General features: G+C 40.0%; 1 protein-coding gene across 5 annotated transcripts in view; it reads left to right on the top strand.

Moving 5' to 3' along the window:
- TNIP3 (TNFAIP3 interacting protein 3) overlaps positions 1-16,607 on the top strand; it is a 116,593-nt gene extending 99,986 nt beyond the window's left edge. For 3 of the 5 annotated variants that reach the window (XM_010858325.1, XM_010858321.1, XM_010858322.1), the window contains 3 exons: positions 3,003-3,053; positions 3,933-4,031; positions 7,651-9,045. In XM_010858325.1, the coding sequence (XP_010856627.1) occupies positions 3,003-3,053; positions 3,933-4,031; positions 7,651-7,848 (348 nt within the window). In that variant the 3' untranslated portion in view covers positions 7,849-9,045. Of the gene's footprint in view, positions 1-3,002; positions 3,054-3,932; positions 4,032-7,650; positions 9,046-15,637 lie in introns of those variants that run through there. The other 2 variants (XM_010858324.1, XM_010858323.1) reach the window with 2 other exon arrangements.
- Positions 16,608-18,210: the final 1,603 nt, after the last annotated feature.

Below are 18,210 nucleotides of genomic sequence, written 5' to 3'. Positions count from 1 at the left end.
ATTGCCAAATTCAGACTTGAAGAAAGTAGGGAAAACCACTAGACCATTCAGGTATGACCTAAATCAAATCCCTTATGATTATACAGTGGAAGTGAGAAATAGAATCAAGGGACTAGATCTGATAGAGTGCCTGATGAACTATGGACGGAGGTTCGTGACATTGTACAGGAGCCAGGGATCAAGACCATCCCCAAGAAAAAGAAATGCAAAAAGGCAAAATGGTTGTCTGAGGAGGCCTTACAAATAGCTGAGAAAAGAGAAGTGAAAGGCAAAGGAGAAAAGGAAAGATATGCCCATTTGAATGCAGAGTTCCAAAGAAAAACAAGAGTGAAGAAAGCCTTCCTCAGTGATCAATGCAAAGAAAGAGAGGAAAACAATAGAATGGGGAAAACTAGAGATCTCTTCAAGAAAATTAGAGATACAAAGGGAACATTTCATGCAAAATGGGGACAATAAAGGGCAGAAATGTTATGGATCTAACAGAAGCAGAAGATATTAAGAGGTGGCAAGAATATACAGAAGAACTATACAAAAAAGATCTTCACAACCCAGATAATCACGATGGTGTGATCACTCACCTAGAGCCAGACATCCTGGAATGCAAAGTCAAGTGGGCCTTAGAAACCATCACTATGAACAAAGCTAGCAGAGGTGATGGAATCCAGTTGAGCTATTTCAAATCCTAAAAGATGATGTTGTGAAAGCGCTGCACTCAATATGCCAGCAAATTTGGAAAACACAACAGTGGCCACAGGACTGGAAAAGGGCAGCTTCCATTCCAATCCCCAAAAAAGGCAATACCAAAGAAATTCAAACTACCAAACAACTGCACAGATCTCACACGCTAGCAGAATAATACTCAAAATTCTCCAAGCCAGGCTTCAACAGTACATGAACCAAGAACTTCCAGATGTTCAAGCTGGATTTAGAAAAGGCAGAGGAACCAGAGATCAAATTGCCAACATCCACTGGCTCATAGACAAAGCAAGAGAGTTCCAGAAAAACATCTATTTCTGCTTTATTGACTATGCCAAAGCCTTTGACTATGTGGATCACAATAAACTGTGGAAAATTCTGAAAAACGTGGGAATACCAGGCCACCTGACCTGCTTCCTGAGAAATCTGTATGCACGTCAAGAAGCAACAATTAGACCTGGACATGGAACAACAGACTGGTTCCAAATAGGAAAAGGAGTACATCAAGGCTGTATATTGTCACCCTGCTTATTTAACTGATATGCAGAGTACATCATGAGAAACGCTGGGCTGGATGAAGCACAAGCTGGAATGAAGATCGCTGGGAGAAATATCAATATCCTCAGATATGCAGATGACACCTCGCTTATGGCAGAAAGCAAAGAAGAACTAAAGAGTCTCTTGATGAAAGTGAAAGAGGAGAGTGAAAAATTTGGATTTAAACTCAACATTCAGAAAAATAAGATCATGGCATCTGGTCCCATCACTTCATGGCAAACAGATGGGGAAACAATGGAAACGGTGACAGACTTTATTTTGGGGGGATCCAAAATCATTGTGGATGGTGACTGCAGCCATGAAATTTAAAGACGCTTGATCATTGGAAGAAAAGCTATGACCAACCTAGACAGCATATTAAAAAGCAGAGACGTTACTTTGCCAACAAAGTCCACCTAGTCAAAGCTATGGTTTTTCCAGTAGTCATCTATGGATGTGAGAGTTGGACTATAAAGAAAGCTGAGCACCAACGTATAGATGCTTTTGTACTATGGTGTTGGAGAAGACTCTTGAGAGTCCCTTGGACTGCAAAGAGATCCAACCAGTCCATCCTAAAGAAGATCAGTCCTGAATATTCATTGGAAGGACCAATGTTGAAGCTGGAACTCCAATACTTTGGCCACCTGATATGAAGAACTGACTCATTTGAAAAGACCCTGATGTTGGGAAAGATTGAAGGTGGGAGGAGAAGGGGATGACAGAGGATGAGATGGTTGGATGGCATCACTGACTCAACGGACATGAGTTTGAGTAAACTCCAGGAGTTGGTGATGGACAGGGAGGCCTGGAATGCTGCAGTCCATGGGATTGCAAAGAGTCGGACATGACTGAGAGACTGAACTGAACTGAAAGGAGAGAATAATTCCATAGGTGGGACTTGGAAAGGATTCATATGGCTCAGATGGTGAAGAATCCATCTGCAATGCAGGAGACCTGGGTCAGTCCCTGGGTTTGGAAGATCCTCTCAAGAAGGGAATGGCTACCCATTCCAGTATTCTTTCCTGGAAAATTCCAGGGATAGAGGAGCCTGGTGGGCTTTAGTCCATGAAATCACAAAGAATTGGACATAACTGAGTGGCTAACACTTTCACTTTCACTTCAGGGATGACAACAGCATGGCTAAAGAGTGCAAGAAAAACCAGCTTTCCTTAGATGTGTCAGATGTTGGGGGAACTCAGGGGAGATGACTCTGCCAGATGAAGTATAACAGTGTGACTTTGAACAAGTTACTCAACATCTCATACCTCAGTGACCTCTTCTGCAAAATAGGAATATAAATTTTAAGTACCATTTAGAGGTATTGGAGGCTTAAATGTGAGTTATTAAGTATAAAGCACTTAGATCAGTGTCTGGCATGTATTAAGTGCATGTGCAACTTCTAAAATTTATTGTGGAAACTTTTGACTATACAATTGACTGTACAATTACATTCAATAAGCAGTAGAAGCTATTTATATACCCACATCTATGTCTATATCTACATTCACACCTAGATCCAAATACATCAACCTAAAACAGAATTGCAGTGGTCACAATAATTTGGAATAACAATTTTAAAATACCCAACTTTGCAAACTTCATTTGAAAATTTCACAATAGAACCAATTTATGCCTGGAAAATCCAAAACTCAACTATTTTTATTGGCATTATTGTTAGGGCTTCACCCCTTGGATTTCTGAGCAGATCCCTGCCAACTGGGCCAGGAGTTGCTGTTTCTGATACACAAATGCTTTTGTCTTGTCCACAGATAAAAGCCTGTCAGATGGAGAAAGAAAAACTAGAGAGGCAATTAAAACAGGTATGTTGATCCTTACTCACAACTTCTTGTCATGTTAGAAGTGCCGACTCTGAGTTTTACTCACATTTATTCCCAAATGCAGCAGTTTCTCGTGGTCCCAATTAAAGGCAAATTCAAGTTCTGCTACAGAGGGCCTAGGACAACTCATGCTTTTCATTATCAATTAAAATGTCAGTGGAGAGATAATACTTAGGTACCAAGGCCTCTCAACCCCAACACTCAAGAAAAGCACGTGCTTTACAGAATAGGTTTCAACAGGAGCACACGTCTTAGTGTGTGTTCGTGCAGGTAGAAATTTCTTCATAGACTACAAATACCTGAGAAATGTATTTCCTTGATAGTTCATACAGTTGCTTACAAAACAGTTGAAAACAACATCAAAGATGTCTTCTGCCTTCTTTTGAGAAAGAATATCTTCTTGGGCATTAGAGCATTCCATTCCATTGGTTCTCTAGTAGACTTAGGAATGAATATTATTTCTCTTAATTCCTCATTTCCTCTCTGGACATTAGTTATATTGGAGTCTCTGGCTGCAGTTTAAGAAAATTTGTTTTATGACTTAAAGATTGGTTCTTCTTAAGTGAGGACTCTGTGAAGATAACTCAGAAACATAAAGTTAACTCTATATACATTTTCAGGTATTTTTAGTATCTTCAACATGGAAAAACAACTATAGTTTCACTTTGAATAAAATTTGGCCTATGGCTTCATCTGTCTCAGTATCTGCATTGACAGACCTCCTATCTTGAATTTAGATTATGCCAGATTTAGGCTAAACCTTTAGATTTCAACCGAACCTCGGGGTTGTATAAAGCAAGAGTCAGTGTGACTCCCCAGTTGCATCTGCTTTCGGTGAACTAACAGCATTCTTCTCCTCAGATGTGTTTCCCAACCTGTAACTGCGGCTGGAATTTCCACCTGAGGGATCCATACCTACTGATGGACCCTGGGGCTGTGCAGAACCTACAGAAGCACCCAGTAAGTAAAAGCCTCCATTCCAACCATCAAGTCCTATGTCTCTGCTGCTAAGTTGCTGCTAAGTCGCTTCAGTCATGTCCAACTCTGTGCGACCCCATAGACGGCAGCCCACCAGGCTCCCCCGTCCCTGGGATTCTCCAGGCAAGAACACTGGCGTGGGTTGCCATTTCCTTCTCCAATGCATGAAAGTGAAAGTGAAGTCGCTCAGTCATGTCCAACTCTTCGTAACCCCATGGACTGCAGCCCACCAGGCTCCTCCGTCCATGGGACTTTCCAGGCAAAAGCAGTGGAGTGGGGTGCCATTGCCTTCTCCGACTAATACTCTCTTTTGGTAGAAATGATGTCTGTCTCTGGGATACTGGCACATATTATTTTCTACAAAAAGAGCCTCTATTTATCTTAGCCTCTGATTTGCAGAGTTACAGTGGTCAATGTACACTCTAAGTATCTTTGAAACTCTGCATATACAGGACATATATATATGAATACATTCACTGAAAGGTATCAAATTGAGCTAAAATTCCATGAACAAACATACCATTTGATATGGGTCATTTTTAATGACACACCTGACTCTACCAAAGAAGACATTTCTGTGTATAAAGAAAAGCAAAGTGAACACAATAAAACAGTCTGGGAGATGCCTTTTTCAGTTGTAAATTTATATTCAACTACTGTGAATATGGTTACATCTGTGCAAAATAGTCTTTGACATTTTCCAATTGAAAGGGTATTCTTAAAGGATTCAAGAAAAAGTGACCCACTTAAGTTGCTTTCTATGGCTGTGTCTACCCAGGCAAAATGAAGTGAACAGTGAAGCAATTATTTGTGAGTGGAATTGATTTGAACAGCCAACCTGAATAAGTCAGACCCAAAACACCCTCCCTTTCCTTCTCAATGGCAGTATTCCACCCACCCTCCCCCATGGTCTGGAAATTTGTCTCTATTCTCTATTTCGCCTACATAGACAGAATCATTATGCAGGAAATAAATCATGCGTTTTTCTTCATTTTGGATTGGCTCAGACAATCTCTTTTCCCTTAATTATTATTAACCATATTTCTGATTATGCAAAGAATCTGAAGTTTTAACTGGGCTTTTCCTAGGAGAACAGTAAAGGAGTTCAGAGTTGCCTGAAATTTCTCACACTTTTTGTATTTGAGGCTTTTGATTCAAAAGCCCTTTTCCAAATCAGGAGATAATTACTGTTTGGGTGGCAGAAGGATGTCAGAATTTAATGAGCATCTCTTATTTGACCCTGGTGTGACACAGTGCACAGATGAGAATTTGGTTCTTTTTGTGTTGCTGATGATTGCTGCTTCTGTCTGCTCTCCCCCCTCCATTTTTTTTTTCTTTACCTGTTTACTTACTTTTTTCTTTTCATTAGAAACATTTCTGGGAATCTCCAAACACAACTATCATTCTAATTTTTTTTTCAGAATATAGAAGGAAATTAATATTGTGGGAAACATAAAGAGATAAAAATTTACTAAGGAGTTTAGTTGTCTACAGGTTAGGGAATTGGGGGGAAATGCTCTTGTGGAAGGTTAACTAGAAAACCAATGAGTCATTCAAATTTTCCTGGAAGTAAAAATGACTGTATACTTCAAATCTTCAAGAAGACAGAAATTCACCTACTACAAAAGCACATGAGTCTTTTCCTATCAATTACAAGCAATAAGGCAGTCCAGATCACATAAAATCATCACAAAATAAAGGTCTGTATTTGAAACCAGATTCCAAGTCATGTAATGGCTACATTTTCAAGCAGTATTCAGTTAAACAAAATCTCAGTATAAGGATAAAAATTACAGAAACTCCTAGAGTTCATTTAAAAATAATATTTCATGTTTCATGCTTATTTCTAAGCCTGAATTAAAGCCCATGCAATAGTGTTTGTAAAATTATGATATATTCACCTTCTTTTGGCAGCTGCCCTGGAATATAAAACTGAGGCTCACGTCACTTATCCAGTGTTATTTGAGACATTTAAAAATAAATGAGGAGATGAAAAACAGAGATGATCTCATATCCTCTCTTAGTTTTTTCATGGACCAAAAGGAGCCAAGAGCCTAGGTGTCTGAGTGAGGGTAAAGTGGAGTCAGACTGCACCAGATCCAGTATTTCTTAGCATCTTGTCAGGGTGCTTGTCAGGAACTGAAATTTTAGGCTACTTTCAGTGGTCTGGCAGCCCTGTAAAATACTCCCTATTGGCTGGTTGTTAGAGAAAATGTTCCTGAGTTATTTTCAGGTGGTAATTGAATAATAGAACAAAAGCTTTGTGTTCACTGTGTCTTGGGGAGAGAGGTAGAGGAAGCAGGGACCAGCATCTGGAGCAGGAAGACAGACCAACCTCCTGGGTAAAGCTGAGACTACTCTTTTCTAAGTGGGTAAATACAATATTCTGGCCTTGGACCTATATTTTGAAATTCAGGTCTATAGTTTATATTTTGTTTGTCTGTGTTCAGTCGTGTCTGACCTTTGCAACCCCATGGGTTGTAGCCACCAGGTTCCTCTGTCCATGGAATTTTCCCAGCAAGAACACTGGAGTGGGCTGTCATGTCCTCCTCCAAGGGATCTTCCCAACCCAGGAATCAAACCCACATCCTGAATTGGCAGGCAGATTCTTTACTACTTGATCCACCTGGAAAGCCCATCAGTTCAATTCAGTCGCTCAGTCGTGTCCGACTCTTTGCGACCCCATGAATCGCAGCACGCCAGGCCTCCCTGTCCATCACCAACTCCCAGAGTTCACTCAGAGTCACGTCCATCGAGTCAATGATGCCATCCAGCCATCTCATCCTCTGCGTCCCCTTCTCCTCCTGCCTTCAATCTTTCCCAGCATCAGGGTCTTTTCAAATGAATCAGGTCTTCACATCAGGTGGCCAAAGTATTGGAGCTTCAGCTTCAACATCAGGCCTTCCAATGAACACCCAGGACTGCCCATAGTTTATATTTATTTCACTGCAATTCATTTGACAGTTTTCCTGAGGTTCAATATCTAGCTGTTCTTAATTGGCGTACATCTAGGAGAAATTCCAAGAGAAGAATCCCAGTGCGCCCTGTCTTCTCACTGCCTCTCTAGTCTAAACTATGTAAGCAATTTAGAACAGTTTCTGCAGAGCAACAGTACCAAAGGAAAGTTTTTCCCTGCTTTCCCATCCTGAGCCTCCATAAGCCATGCCCTCATGGCTGAGATTTCTTCCTTGAACCAGTGGAAAACATTCAACTTGGACATTTTTGTCTTTTGGTCTTCCTGTTACCTCCTGTGTGAGGGTTTTAAAAAAGAGCATTTGTTGATGATAAATTCTTTTATTTATGGGCTATAGTAAGTTTTTACAAATGTGTTTATACTTCTGCACATATTCAAAACACATCTGTTTCAAAAAAAAAAAGTCAGAATCCCAAATTCTGACCAAACACTTAGTGGATGTAGGAGGGGGGTGGGTCAGGAGATGATAACAGTGATTAGGGAGATAAGGGAGCAACAGGTTTGGGTAGCAACTACTTTTGTGTTGCCTGGGTAATAAAGCCACATAGAACAGCTATATTTTTAACAGGCCACCGTGTTTGGCTTGCAGCGCATATTGCTATAATAATGGTTTATTGTTCCACACAGCCAGACGACCAGTGGTATGCTCCTGACCAGTTTCCGCCAGATGTGCAGCACAAGGCAAGTGGTAAGACCACAGCTGGATTGAGAATTCTTTCATGTTTACATTTCAATAGGATCTTTGGGGGGGATGTTTACTCGACATGCATTCACTTGGACTTGGGGAGGACCCACTATAAAGTTGTGTTGCATACGCAACTCTAACATGATGCGCCTGGAGTTAAATCAAACTCCTTTAGAAAAAGAAAATGCTTGAGTGCAGAAATGCATGGATCTCAGTTCTGACTTCTGTTCCTATTCCGTCTCAGAGTCAGTATTCCAGCTGGGGTTAGAGATTCCAGCAGAGCTCTGTTATACCAATAACAGCACAAAGTTCTGTGATTCTACTACAAAGTGCAGATGCGCATCACTCTTTCAGGCTGAGGTTGCTAGACACATGCTTCAAATGTCACTGGCAGACAGACAGACAGACGAAACCAAAAGCTTAGGGCCGTGTTCCCTAATGACTAAATGTCAGACTCCAAGTTTAGGCCAGAGTTGCCCACAACACCCACTCTTAAGTGTGCTTGAAAACAGTAAAAAGTCACTTACAAAGTACTCACAAATAAGAATACTCTTTTGTCTTATTTTTCTCTGGTTTATCACGCTCCTCTTTCTTTTCAGAACCTGCTAGACATTCTGCTTCTTGCTTCTCTGCTCTCATGAGGCCACCCAGAAGTGGGCTGAATAAACTGGGCTATAATTATAATCCCACTTCTGTTCTCATCACATGCAATCAAAACTCAGCAATGTCTGCTACATGCTTAAAAATCGCAACGTGACCCACACCTGGAACTCTTTAAGTAGTTAGTATCCAGATACTGGAATCCATCTAGAAAAGCTGAAAACGAGCCATAGTCCAGTTTCAGGCCATGCTTGAAATGTTTTCTCCTTTAGTTCATGTCTGAGGGCACAGAATTCTAGTTTCCAGTACAAGGAGTCCAGTAGGGAGTGGAAGTAGGGGCCAGGGATACCATATGTAGTTTCTCCGGTTGGGAACTTCACAAGTCCAGGGGCTTTTCATGGTAGTCTGCATAAACAGAGCTCCCTACAGTTGTGCAGTACACAACCTTGACAGCTGCACACAGAAGCAGTGGGAGTGGCAAAGGCCACAACTAACAGTAGCATTATGTAGAAGAAAGATAAAGAGTGAGAACTCTATAATAAAATGTCTATATATTTATCAGAAAACTGTAGTACTTTCTTTTTTCTTTTCTACTACTAATATAACCATTGTCTTTAATGAGGTTCTTGGGTTCAAGTCTTAATGGAGAACTTTTAATTGAAAAGCATGCTATTAACCATAATGGTTGTTGCATAATGTCTATGTTTTTAAAATCCATTATTATACAATAGCTGAGTTGCCACCCAATTATAATTTCCCATTTTATATTATATTGATCTGGAATGAATATTAAACATGTTTTCTCCTGCTGTTGCTGCTGCTAAGTCGCTTCAGTTGTGACCAACTCTGTGTGACCCCATAGACGGCAGCCCACCAGGCTCCCCCGTCCCTGGGATTCTCCAGGCAAGAACACTGGAGTGGGTTGCCATTTCCTTCTCCAATACATGAAAGTGAAAAGTGAAAGTGAAGTCGCTCAGTCATGCCCGACTCTTCGCAACCCCATGGATTGCAGCCCACCAGGCTCCTCCATCCATGGGATTTTCCAGGCAAGAGTACTGGAATGGGGTGCCATTGCCTTCTCCATTTTCTCCTGAGTTGGAGTTTAATCACTAGACAAAAAATTATACAGTAGAAAATTCAATAATATCATGAAGCCATTTATATATCACTATTATATTCATCTTGGACAAATATCCTAGAACCTAATAACTATATAAAACAGGAATGAATTGTGATGACCTTCAGAAACTAAATAATATGCAAATATATAATTTTATAGTCAGTGTGTGAGACCAACTGATTTTTGTCTATTTGGTAAGAAATATAGAGCTTTGTGATGTAAAACATGTTGTGTGACATGGTCTACAGATGTAAAATTACAATGAAAAATTAGCCTTTATTATGTAGCAACCTGAGTACTTTTAAAACATTGTTTTAATCTTCACAACAATGCTATAAAGTGGCCATTTTACAGATGAGGAAACTGATTAGGAAGATTTAGCCCTGGAATTAGATTTCAGGTACATTAAGACTTCCAAACCTGTGTTTTGAATCACATCCTATAGTGCCCTTGAAAACCTACCTCTCTCGCTATATTAAGCATTTTCTAAAATGATAGATACAAAAATGACAATTGGGGTCTTATCGTGGATAGTTATGGGACTAGTACCTAACCCTCAATAATTTCCTCTTCCTAGAAAGTCATAGCGTGCATTATCTGTGCTTCTCATTCGACATTTAGACTCTCACAGGTAAAAGACACAGTGCTATGTAAGAATGTGCTTAGTCGCTCAGTTGTGTTCAACTCTTTGCAATCCCATGGACTTTAGCCCACCAGGCTTCTCTGCCATGGGATTCTCCAGGCAAGAATACTGGAGTGGGTTGCCGTGCCCTCCTCCAGGGGATCCTCGCAGCCCAGGGATCAAACTCAGGTCTCTCACATTGTAGGCGGATTCTTTCCTGACTGAGCCACCAGGGGAGCCCACTTAAGAATAAGTGCATAATAAATGTGTTATAAGATAAAAATCTTGCTTGAGCAGTCCTGGCAGAAACTGAAGTGATATTACCATTTGAAACCTGACCTCCATACCAACACAGCTCTGCAGCTAACTGTGGCTTGTCTATAGCAGGGAAAGGGTTGATCATGACCAGAGGACCATCATAGAGAGAAACTCCTTACTTAAAAATCTACCTGCTCCTCTTCTAGTTTCCAAAGCTGATGCTATTTCCAAGGTCAAGCCAGGTCTTGAGACTTGGCAGAAGCTCTGAAATCACCCTGTCACAGACATTGCATGTACCATTAATTAATTTCAGTAATGATTCTTGTTAGTTTTTGTTTCATTTAATTGGAAAGCTCCTTTTGCTTTGTAGAACCAATGCAGTTGCTCAGAATGCTTGAAAATAATTTTGTGGTATTGTTTAAAATATATAGGTTTTAAAATATTTTTATTATAAAGATATTTCTATTGTCTCATTATATGATTAATATATTTATTCTCCACTATTCAAGAATATAGTGCTAGTCAATATGGCCTGTGTTTGGGGCCAGAAATACCAAAATTCAAGCCGTAGGAAGAAAATTGAGTAGAAAAATGAGACTCTTTTTGATAATCTATAAACAGAAACTATTTCTGAAAACTGCTCTAAGTTTTACTCAAATAATAAATACTTTAAATATTTTGTTTAAATAAAAAGGATCCTTTTTAAAATATGGATATTTAAATTAATGTTAATTAGTACATGTGCTTTATAGATTGTCCTAGTTCTTGGTTTTTATTAATTTCTTATGCTCATGACAGATCTATTTTTCTGACCCCAATATATTTAGGATATTTTTATCTTAGCATCTTCCTTTGTGATTCCTCTTATTATAATTTAACCTTAAATAGTGACTCTGATTTTTACACATGGAGCCTTCTGATTTTTCAAAGGTATAGTGGGTGCAAAAGAAAGTGAAATTGAAGTCACTCAGTCGTGTCCAACTCTTTGTGACCCATGGACTGTAGTCGGCCAGTCTCCTCCATCCATGGGATTTTCCAGGCTAGAATACTGGAGTGGGTTGCCATGCCCTCCTGCAGGGGATCTTCCTGACCCAGGGGTCGAACCCAGGTCGCCCACATTACAGGCAGACTCTACCGTCTGAGCCACCAAGGAATCCCAAAATATGTCGATCTTCCTATTAATAAATGAAGCTGGAAGGCCAGTATCAACTTTAGAACCCTGAGATTTCAGTCAGCTCTGTGCCAGAACACAGTGGCATGGAATGATCTGGGCAGTGCCCCCACCCGTGCCCTTTCACCCTCCCCCTGGGAGGGGTCTGGAGTGTGAATTTGAGAACAGTCCAGCGGGCATATCCCAACTTCATCCATATACCCCTCACTTAACAGAGGAGGACCACATGGAGCCTGGAAGCAGACCCAGGGTCGCCTGGCAGAGAACCTGTGGGTCTACCTGCAGGTGCTGGGGCTTGTTCTAAAGGGAGGCAGGCTCCCTTAGTGAAGGGGAGTCTGGCTGGAGGAGGGCCAGAGCTGGGTCCTCTGAAGACGGGAGGAGACACAGGAAAGGGCTCCCTGGCTGAGCAGTAAGGTCAGCAGGTATTTAGTACACATGGGACAGTCGTCGGCTCAGCCTTGCTCTCAGTTACAGCCGTGGTTATTTTAGAGTGCTTTGGGGACACACTGAAAAGCAAATCTTTTAGAGCTAAAGATTTAAATAAAGGTTTTCAAATCTTTGAGAGTTTCCTGGCTTTTTCTCTGCATAGGATTAAGTAATGGCATTTTTCTACTTTGAAGTCCACAGATGTTAATGGGTTACAGTTTCTGTTTAAATGCGTGATTTTACAAAGAATATTTCAATCTCATTTTATCCATTATCAGAATGGAATGCAAAATGATTTCCATGTTTCCAAAACAATTATGGCACAGTAGAGTTACTATGGCCTTGAAAACACATTGCTGCCTCCTTTCTGAAATGTTACAAGGCTATGGTTTTTGACTGTATTTTATGCTGATCACTTCTGTACCTTCCAAAATTCTCATATGGTGTAGAGTTAAAGTTTGTCTAATAAGCTGTTCAGTCCTTACATATTTGGAACGCGTGAACATAGGCATGCAAGGTTGTGTTGTAAGCAAACATCATTATTTCTTTACAATACAGAAGATCAAAGCCCAACCATTCTAACTGGCCTTTACCAATGTCAAGTAATAAGTAATTAATAGAATAATGGCTGAATTCGTTTCCTAGGACGACCATAACAAAATACCACAAACTAGGTGTCTTATTGCATCAAAAATTTGTGCTCTCACATAATTTATTCTCAGAAGTAGAAGTCCGAAATCTACATGTTGACAAGAGTCAAGCTCCCTTTAGAGCCTGCAGGGAGGGGAGGGTCCTTCCTAGCCTCTTTCAGCTTTTAGTCATCCCAGATGTTCCCTGGTTGGGACAGCATAATCTGAATCTGTGTCTATTTTCTTCATGTGGCTATCTTCCCTTTGTGTCTGTGTCTCGATTTTCCCCTTCTTATATATATAAGGACACCAGTCATATTGGATTAGGCTAATCCAGTATAGCCTTATGTTAATCTGCAAAGCCCCTATTCCCAAATAAGGACATGTTTACAGGGTAAGGACTTAAACATATCTTTTAAAGAGGGCACAGTTCACCCTATAACACTGACTATACGCCAGAAACTATTTTAGGTGCTTTATGTTTATTATCTCATCAAAACCTTATAGCAACTGTGTGAAATGAGGACTGCCGTTGTCCTGTTTTGCAAACGTGGAGACTGAGGAGCAGAAAGATCATGTAACTTGTCGAACCCCACATGGCTGGAACGCAGACACGCCCGCACAGTCGAGCTCCAAAGCCCACATTGTAACCGCTAAGCCATATCAAGTAAAATGTAGTAGTACCATACTTTGCACTATTGTATTTAAATAAATTCTGATGGTCTGTCCTGAAAGTCAGAATCTATATTTCTCAGTTTGTGTCTTTAATAGCTGTTTTTATATTTAAAAGTTACAGGTGATTTTACATTGGTAAATGGATTGGATTAGTTGGACTTTTACAGTTCCCAGTTGTATAAAGAGATAACAGACCAGTGTAAATAGCAAAAACTACTCAAGAAATGTAAGAAACAGCAGAAACTTAGAGACTATGCATTGTACAATTTTCAATACCAATGGACAAAACAATATTTTTCTTTTATAAAATATTTTACTTTCTTAGTGAATAGAGAAGAATTAATTGAAATTTAGAGATGGATAATTTTATGCCTGTTTCTAGAGTGTTAGAAAAGAGTTATAGGAGAAATGCCACCTCATCTTTAATACTCCAAAGGTCAACCTATCAGTAAACTAAGTGATTTTGCTACAAGAATACTAAATAGAATGCAAAAGTACATTAACATGTGCAGGAACATATGAAAATGCAAGTAGTAAATACATTCCTGCTGCTGCTGCTAAGTCGCTTCAGTCATGTCCAACTCTGTGTGACTCAATAGACAGCGGCCCACCAGGCTCCCCCACCCCTGGGATTCTCCAGGCAAGAACACTGGAGTGGGTTGCCATTTCCTTCTCCAATGCATGAAAGTGAAAAATGAAAGGGAAGTCGCTCAGTCACATCCAAATCTTCTCCACCCCACAGACTGCAGCCCACCAGGCTCCTCCGTCCATGGGATTTTCCAGGCAAGAGTATTGGAGTGGGATGCCATCGCCTTCTCCGAAATACATTCCTAGACAAACACTAATCTTTATAAGCAATGGACTTTGGGATACATATATCGCTTTGAATTAGTGCTTTTGTTTTCTTTGGCTATACACCCAGGAGTAGAATTGCTAGATCATATGGTAGTTCAATTTTTCATTTTTTTGAGGAGTTTCTATGTCATTTTCCAGAGAAGACAATGGCACCCCACTCCAGTGTTCTTTCCTGGAGAATCCCAGGGACGGGGGAGCCTGGTGGGCTGTCATCTATGGGGTTGCACAGAGTCAGACATGACTGAATCGACTTAGCAGCTGTGTCATTTTCCACGGTGGCTATACCAACTAACATTCCCACCAACAGTGCCCAAGGTTTACCATTTCTCCACTTCCTTGCCAACACTGGTTATCTGTGGTCTTTTTGATGACAGTCATTTGGGCAGGTGTGAGCTGATTTCTCATTGTGGTTTTGATTTTCATTTCTTTGATGATTAATGATGTGAGCATCTTTTCATGTGCCTATGGGTCAAATGTCTGTCTTCTTTGGAAAAATGTCTATTCAGGTCTTGTGTCCATTTTCAATTGGTTTTTGTTAATATTGAGTTATATGAGCTATTTATATATGTTAGCTTTAAACCCATGTTATTCAAATCATTTGCAAGTATTTTCCTCCCATTCAGTGGCTTGTCTTTTCATTTTGTTGACGGTTTCCTTTGCTGCGCAAATGCTTTCCAGTTTAATTATGTCCCATTTGTTTAGTTTTGCTTTTGTTCCTTTGCCTTAGACAGATCAAAAAAAATATTGCTATGATTTATGTCAAAGAAGTTCTGCCTATGTTTTCTTCTATAAGATTTGTGGTTTCCAGTGGATATTTTTTTATATAATGACCACAGTTCTCAGAAAAATATTTCTTAAACATGGAAAAAGTAACTTTTCATCTTCCTGTTACTAAAATGTTAGTTTAGCATATATTTGAAATGCCAAATGCAGGGCAGCAAATATAAAACATTTAGCATACTAAATCGTTATCATCAATCAAGAAAACTCCATTTCTTGGCATTCATATGATTTTTTAATTCTGTTGCCATGAGTAAACTTCTTTATCTTCCCTATGGCAATCGTTTGTGGCATTTTTTCCTGCTCCTACTAAAATTCCAAATTTTTCATATTGGTTTTCATGATATGCATTTACATCTTACCAACTCTGATATTTTCTATGGCCTTGGCAATAATGCACCCAGTATCATATTTTTAAAGTAGTATATTTGGCAATTATCTCTCTGTGGGTTGAGTACTGAACCTAATAGTAACATATATAACTCACTTTCATAAGCAAATGCCAGAGCCACAAAAATGCTAGCAAGAATGAGGAGTAGTCCAGAGCATTCCTCCTCAGGCATGATCAGAACTAGGCCACAAGTGATTTCAGGAAATAGTACGCATATGTCAATGTTGAAAATAATAACCCTCCATTTGCCACCTCTTGATTTCGCAGTGTAAACTTGTGGGGGCTCATGAATAAAGTATTTCTTTTCTTGCCAGCCTCAAAGTTTATGTTAGCCCTAAGCCAGAAGAAAAGAAATGAATCTTTAATTTTCAATCTGAAGCATTTTCCCTTTGGTTTCCATAGGTCTCCCCTCAGAAAAGAAAGCCAGTCAGTAGACGCACACACCGGCGGAGGAGCACACGGGCCGGGGACAGCTTGGGGGAGGGCCCTCCGCCCGGTGCTTGCTGGGGCTCGTGACTGCCACCGCTGCACACCCCGCCTTCACTACGAATGCCCAGGAATGGCTCCCCTTGGCAGGAATGGAGGATGAGGCTGAGACAGCTGAGATCCTGATCGAGTCCAAGGAGCCAGAATTTACAGCCTATCACAGCTTCCAGTTTCCTGGAAATGAGATTTGGCTGATGAATTATGGGTGATGCCTCGAAACTCTCTTCAGTATATTGCTGTTGGACTTTCAGGAATGATTTCATGATTTTTCAGCTCCATTTGTGATGCAGTGATATTGTGTGTTGATTTAAATGTGTTCCCTGGGGGAAAAGTTTCTGCAGTTATAAAATTTTAACATTGTTCCCATTATTTTTGTAGAGGCTTAGGTCTTCAGCCAGTTTATCTAGATGCTATGTTCATGACTGTTCACCTCAGTGAACCTAGAAACAGAATTGAAGAGGTGTATATACTTTCTTAAATGGATTCAACCTAAAGAAAATAGTAAACTTGAAACTATAAACAAATCATTTAAGATGAGAAATTGTGAGCCTACTTCAGTTTTAGGTGGACTAGATTATGAAGGATAAAATCCTAATGTGATGGTGATGGCTTTGCTGTGTACATATGTATTTAGAGAAGTAGTTCAAAAATACATGAATTTGCAGTTAAATCTGTTTTCTTCCTGTGTATTTACATAATTACTAACAAAAAGCATAACTCTGTCTTCTCAAACTAATTAAAATGGAAAACAGATGCATCCAAATTTTATTGCAGTTAAATTATACAGTTACATGACAGATGTCTAAAGATTGTGCTAAGTCTGATAGCCTGCCAGACTCATCTGTCCATGGGATTCTCCAGGCAAGAATACTGGAGTAGGTTGCCATTTCCTCCTCCAGGGGATCTTTCCAACCCAGGGATTGAACCCGCATCTCTTACGTCTCCTGCATTGGCAGGTGGGTTCTTTACCTCTAATGCCACCTGGGAAGCCCCAAATTCAATCCTTTGAGAACTTTTCAGCAAACACAGATCAACAATATTTACAGGTATGCTGTGCTGTGCTGTGCTGTGCTCTGCTTAGTGATTCAGTCATGTCTGACTCTTTGCGACCCCAAGGACTGCAGCCCACCAGGCTTCTCTGTCCATGGAGATTCTCCAACAAGAAAACTGGAGTGGGCTGCCGTGCCCTCCTCCAGGAGATCTTCTCAACCTAGGAATTGAAACCAGGTCTCCTGCATTTCAAGAGGATTCTTTACCATCTGAACCACCAGGGAAGCCTCCCTAAAGATTAAAGAGATTTAAAAATACTAAGTTCATCCATTTAATAACGATTCTGTTAGGACCAACTGGAGATCCTCTTTGTGAGGAAGTGTAAAGCGAGAGTGTGAGATTCATGAATATCTGTATTTCTCTAAATATCTAAAGAACACCAGGAGCATCAGTTGAAGCTGCAGTCAAATAAATAATCCAGAGATACACGTGGGAGTATCTAGCTCCAACTTCCAGATGTTATTCTGCTTAATTCCAGCTCAATGTTTTCTACTTAAACTTCTGAAAATACTTGAAGCTTTGTATAATAGGAAGATTAAAGGGTCTTATGAAGTAAAATACTTTCAACCTCAGTCTTTGGTTGCTTAATTCTTAATGATTCTTGAGAAAGAATTATCCTTTCCTTACTAAAGCTTTGTTTTACTAAAGCTTTGTTTTTTCTACTACTTGTTAAAGAGACAAATCATTCCTGGCCAATACTTGAGTGTAAGTGAATCAGAAAAACAACAGTTGCTTCCTAACATTTTGCTGTATTTTTGTAAATTCCCATTTCCTTGAATTAGTTAAAAAGTCATTGTAATCCAACTTCTAGTATTGGATTATGTTTGCTAACTGAGGTGTTCCAACCAGAATAAAAATTGAACCTATATACAAGAAGTACCCCTTGATTGGCTTGTTATAGGTCAATTCAGCAGCAATAATACATGATTTAATTTAGTGAAGATATCCTATTACTAATTAGCAAGTTGCCAAACATTGGCAAGATTTTACAAATGCTAATGTACTGGGAGAAAATCCAGTTTAGGTGAGACCTAATTTCTTTTGAACTCCCAGTGGGTGACGGCAAAAGTACAAAGAGGACCCTTGCTCAGAGTACTACTGCAAATCCGAGACCGACTTCCACACCCCTCATCTGCAAGCCAGCCAGCCCCTCCTGTCCCTCTCCCTGAATCTTTAGGGGACTCCTTGTGAGGGTCATACCCCTAGGCTATGCACTTGCTTCTTTATCACACACAATGTTAGAAACTATGAGGAATAGCCTTGTTCCTTTGAAAGCAGAGGAAGTCACAGCTCACAGTCTCAGTGTCCCTTGCTTTGGAAAAGTAAGACCAGGCATATTTTAGATTTTCAATGATCACAGAGAATTTGATCTTTGACTTGAAGGTATCACATTAAAAGAAAAGCATATTCACTTTGTCATGGTTGTGGGGTGATGTCAG

The sequence above is a fragment of the Bison bison genome, unplaced genomic scaffold, assembly GCF_000754665.1.
Source record: "Bison bison bison isolate TAMUID 2011002044 unplaced genomic scaffold, Bison_UMD1.0 scf7180017864385, whole genome shotgun sequence".
NCBI classification, from domain to species: Eukaryota; Metazoa; Chordata; class Mammalia; order Artiodactyla; family Bovidae; genus Bison; species Bison bison.
This window is presented reverse-complemented; position numbering and strand designations above follow the sequence as displayed.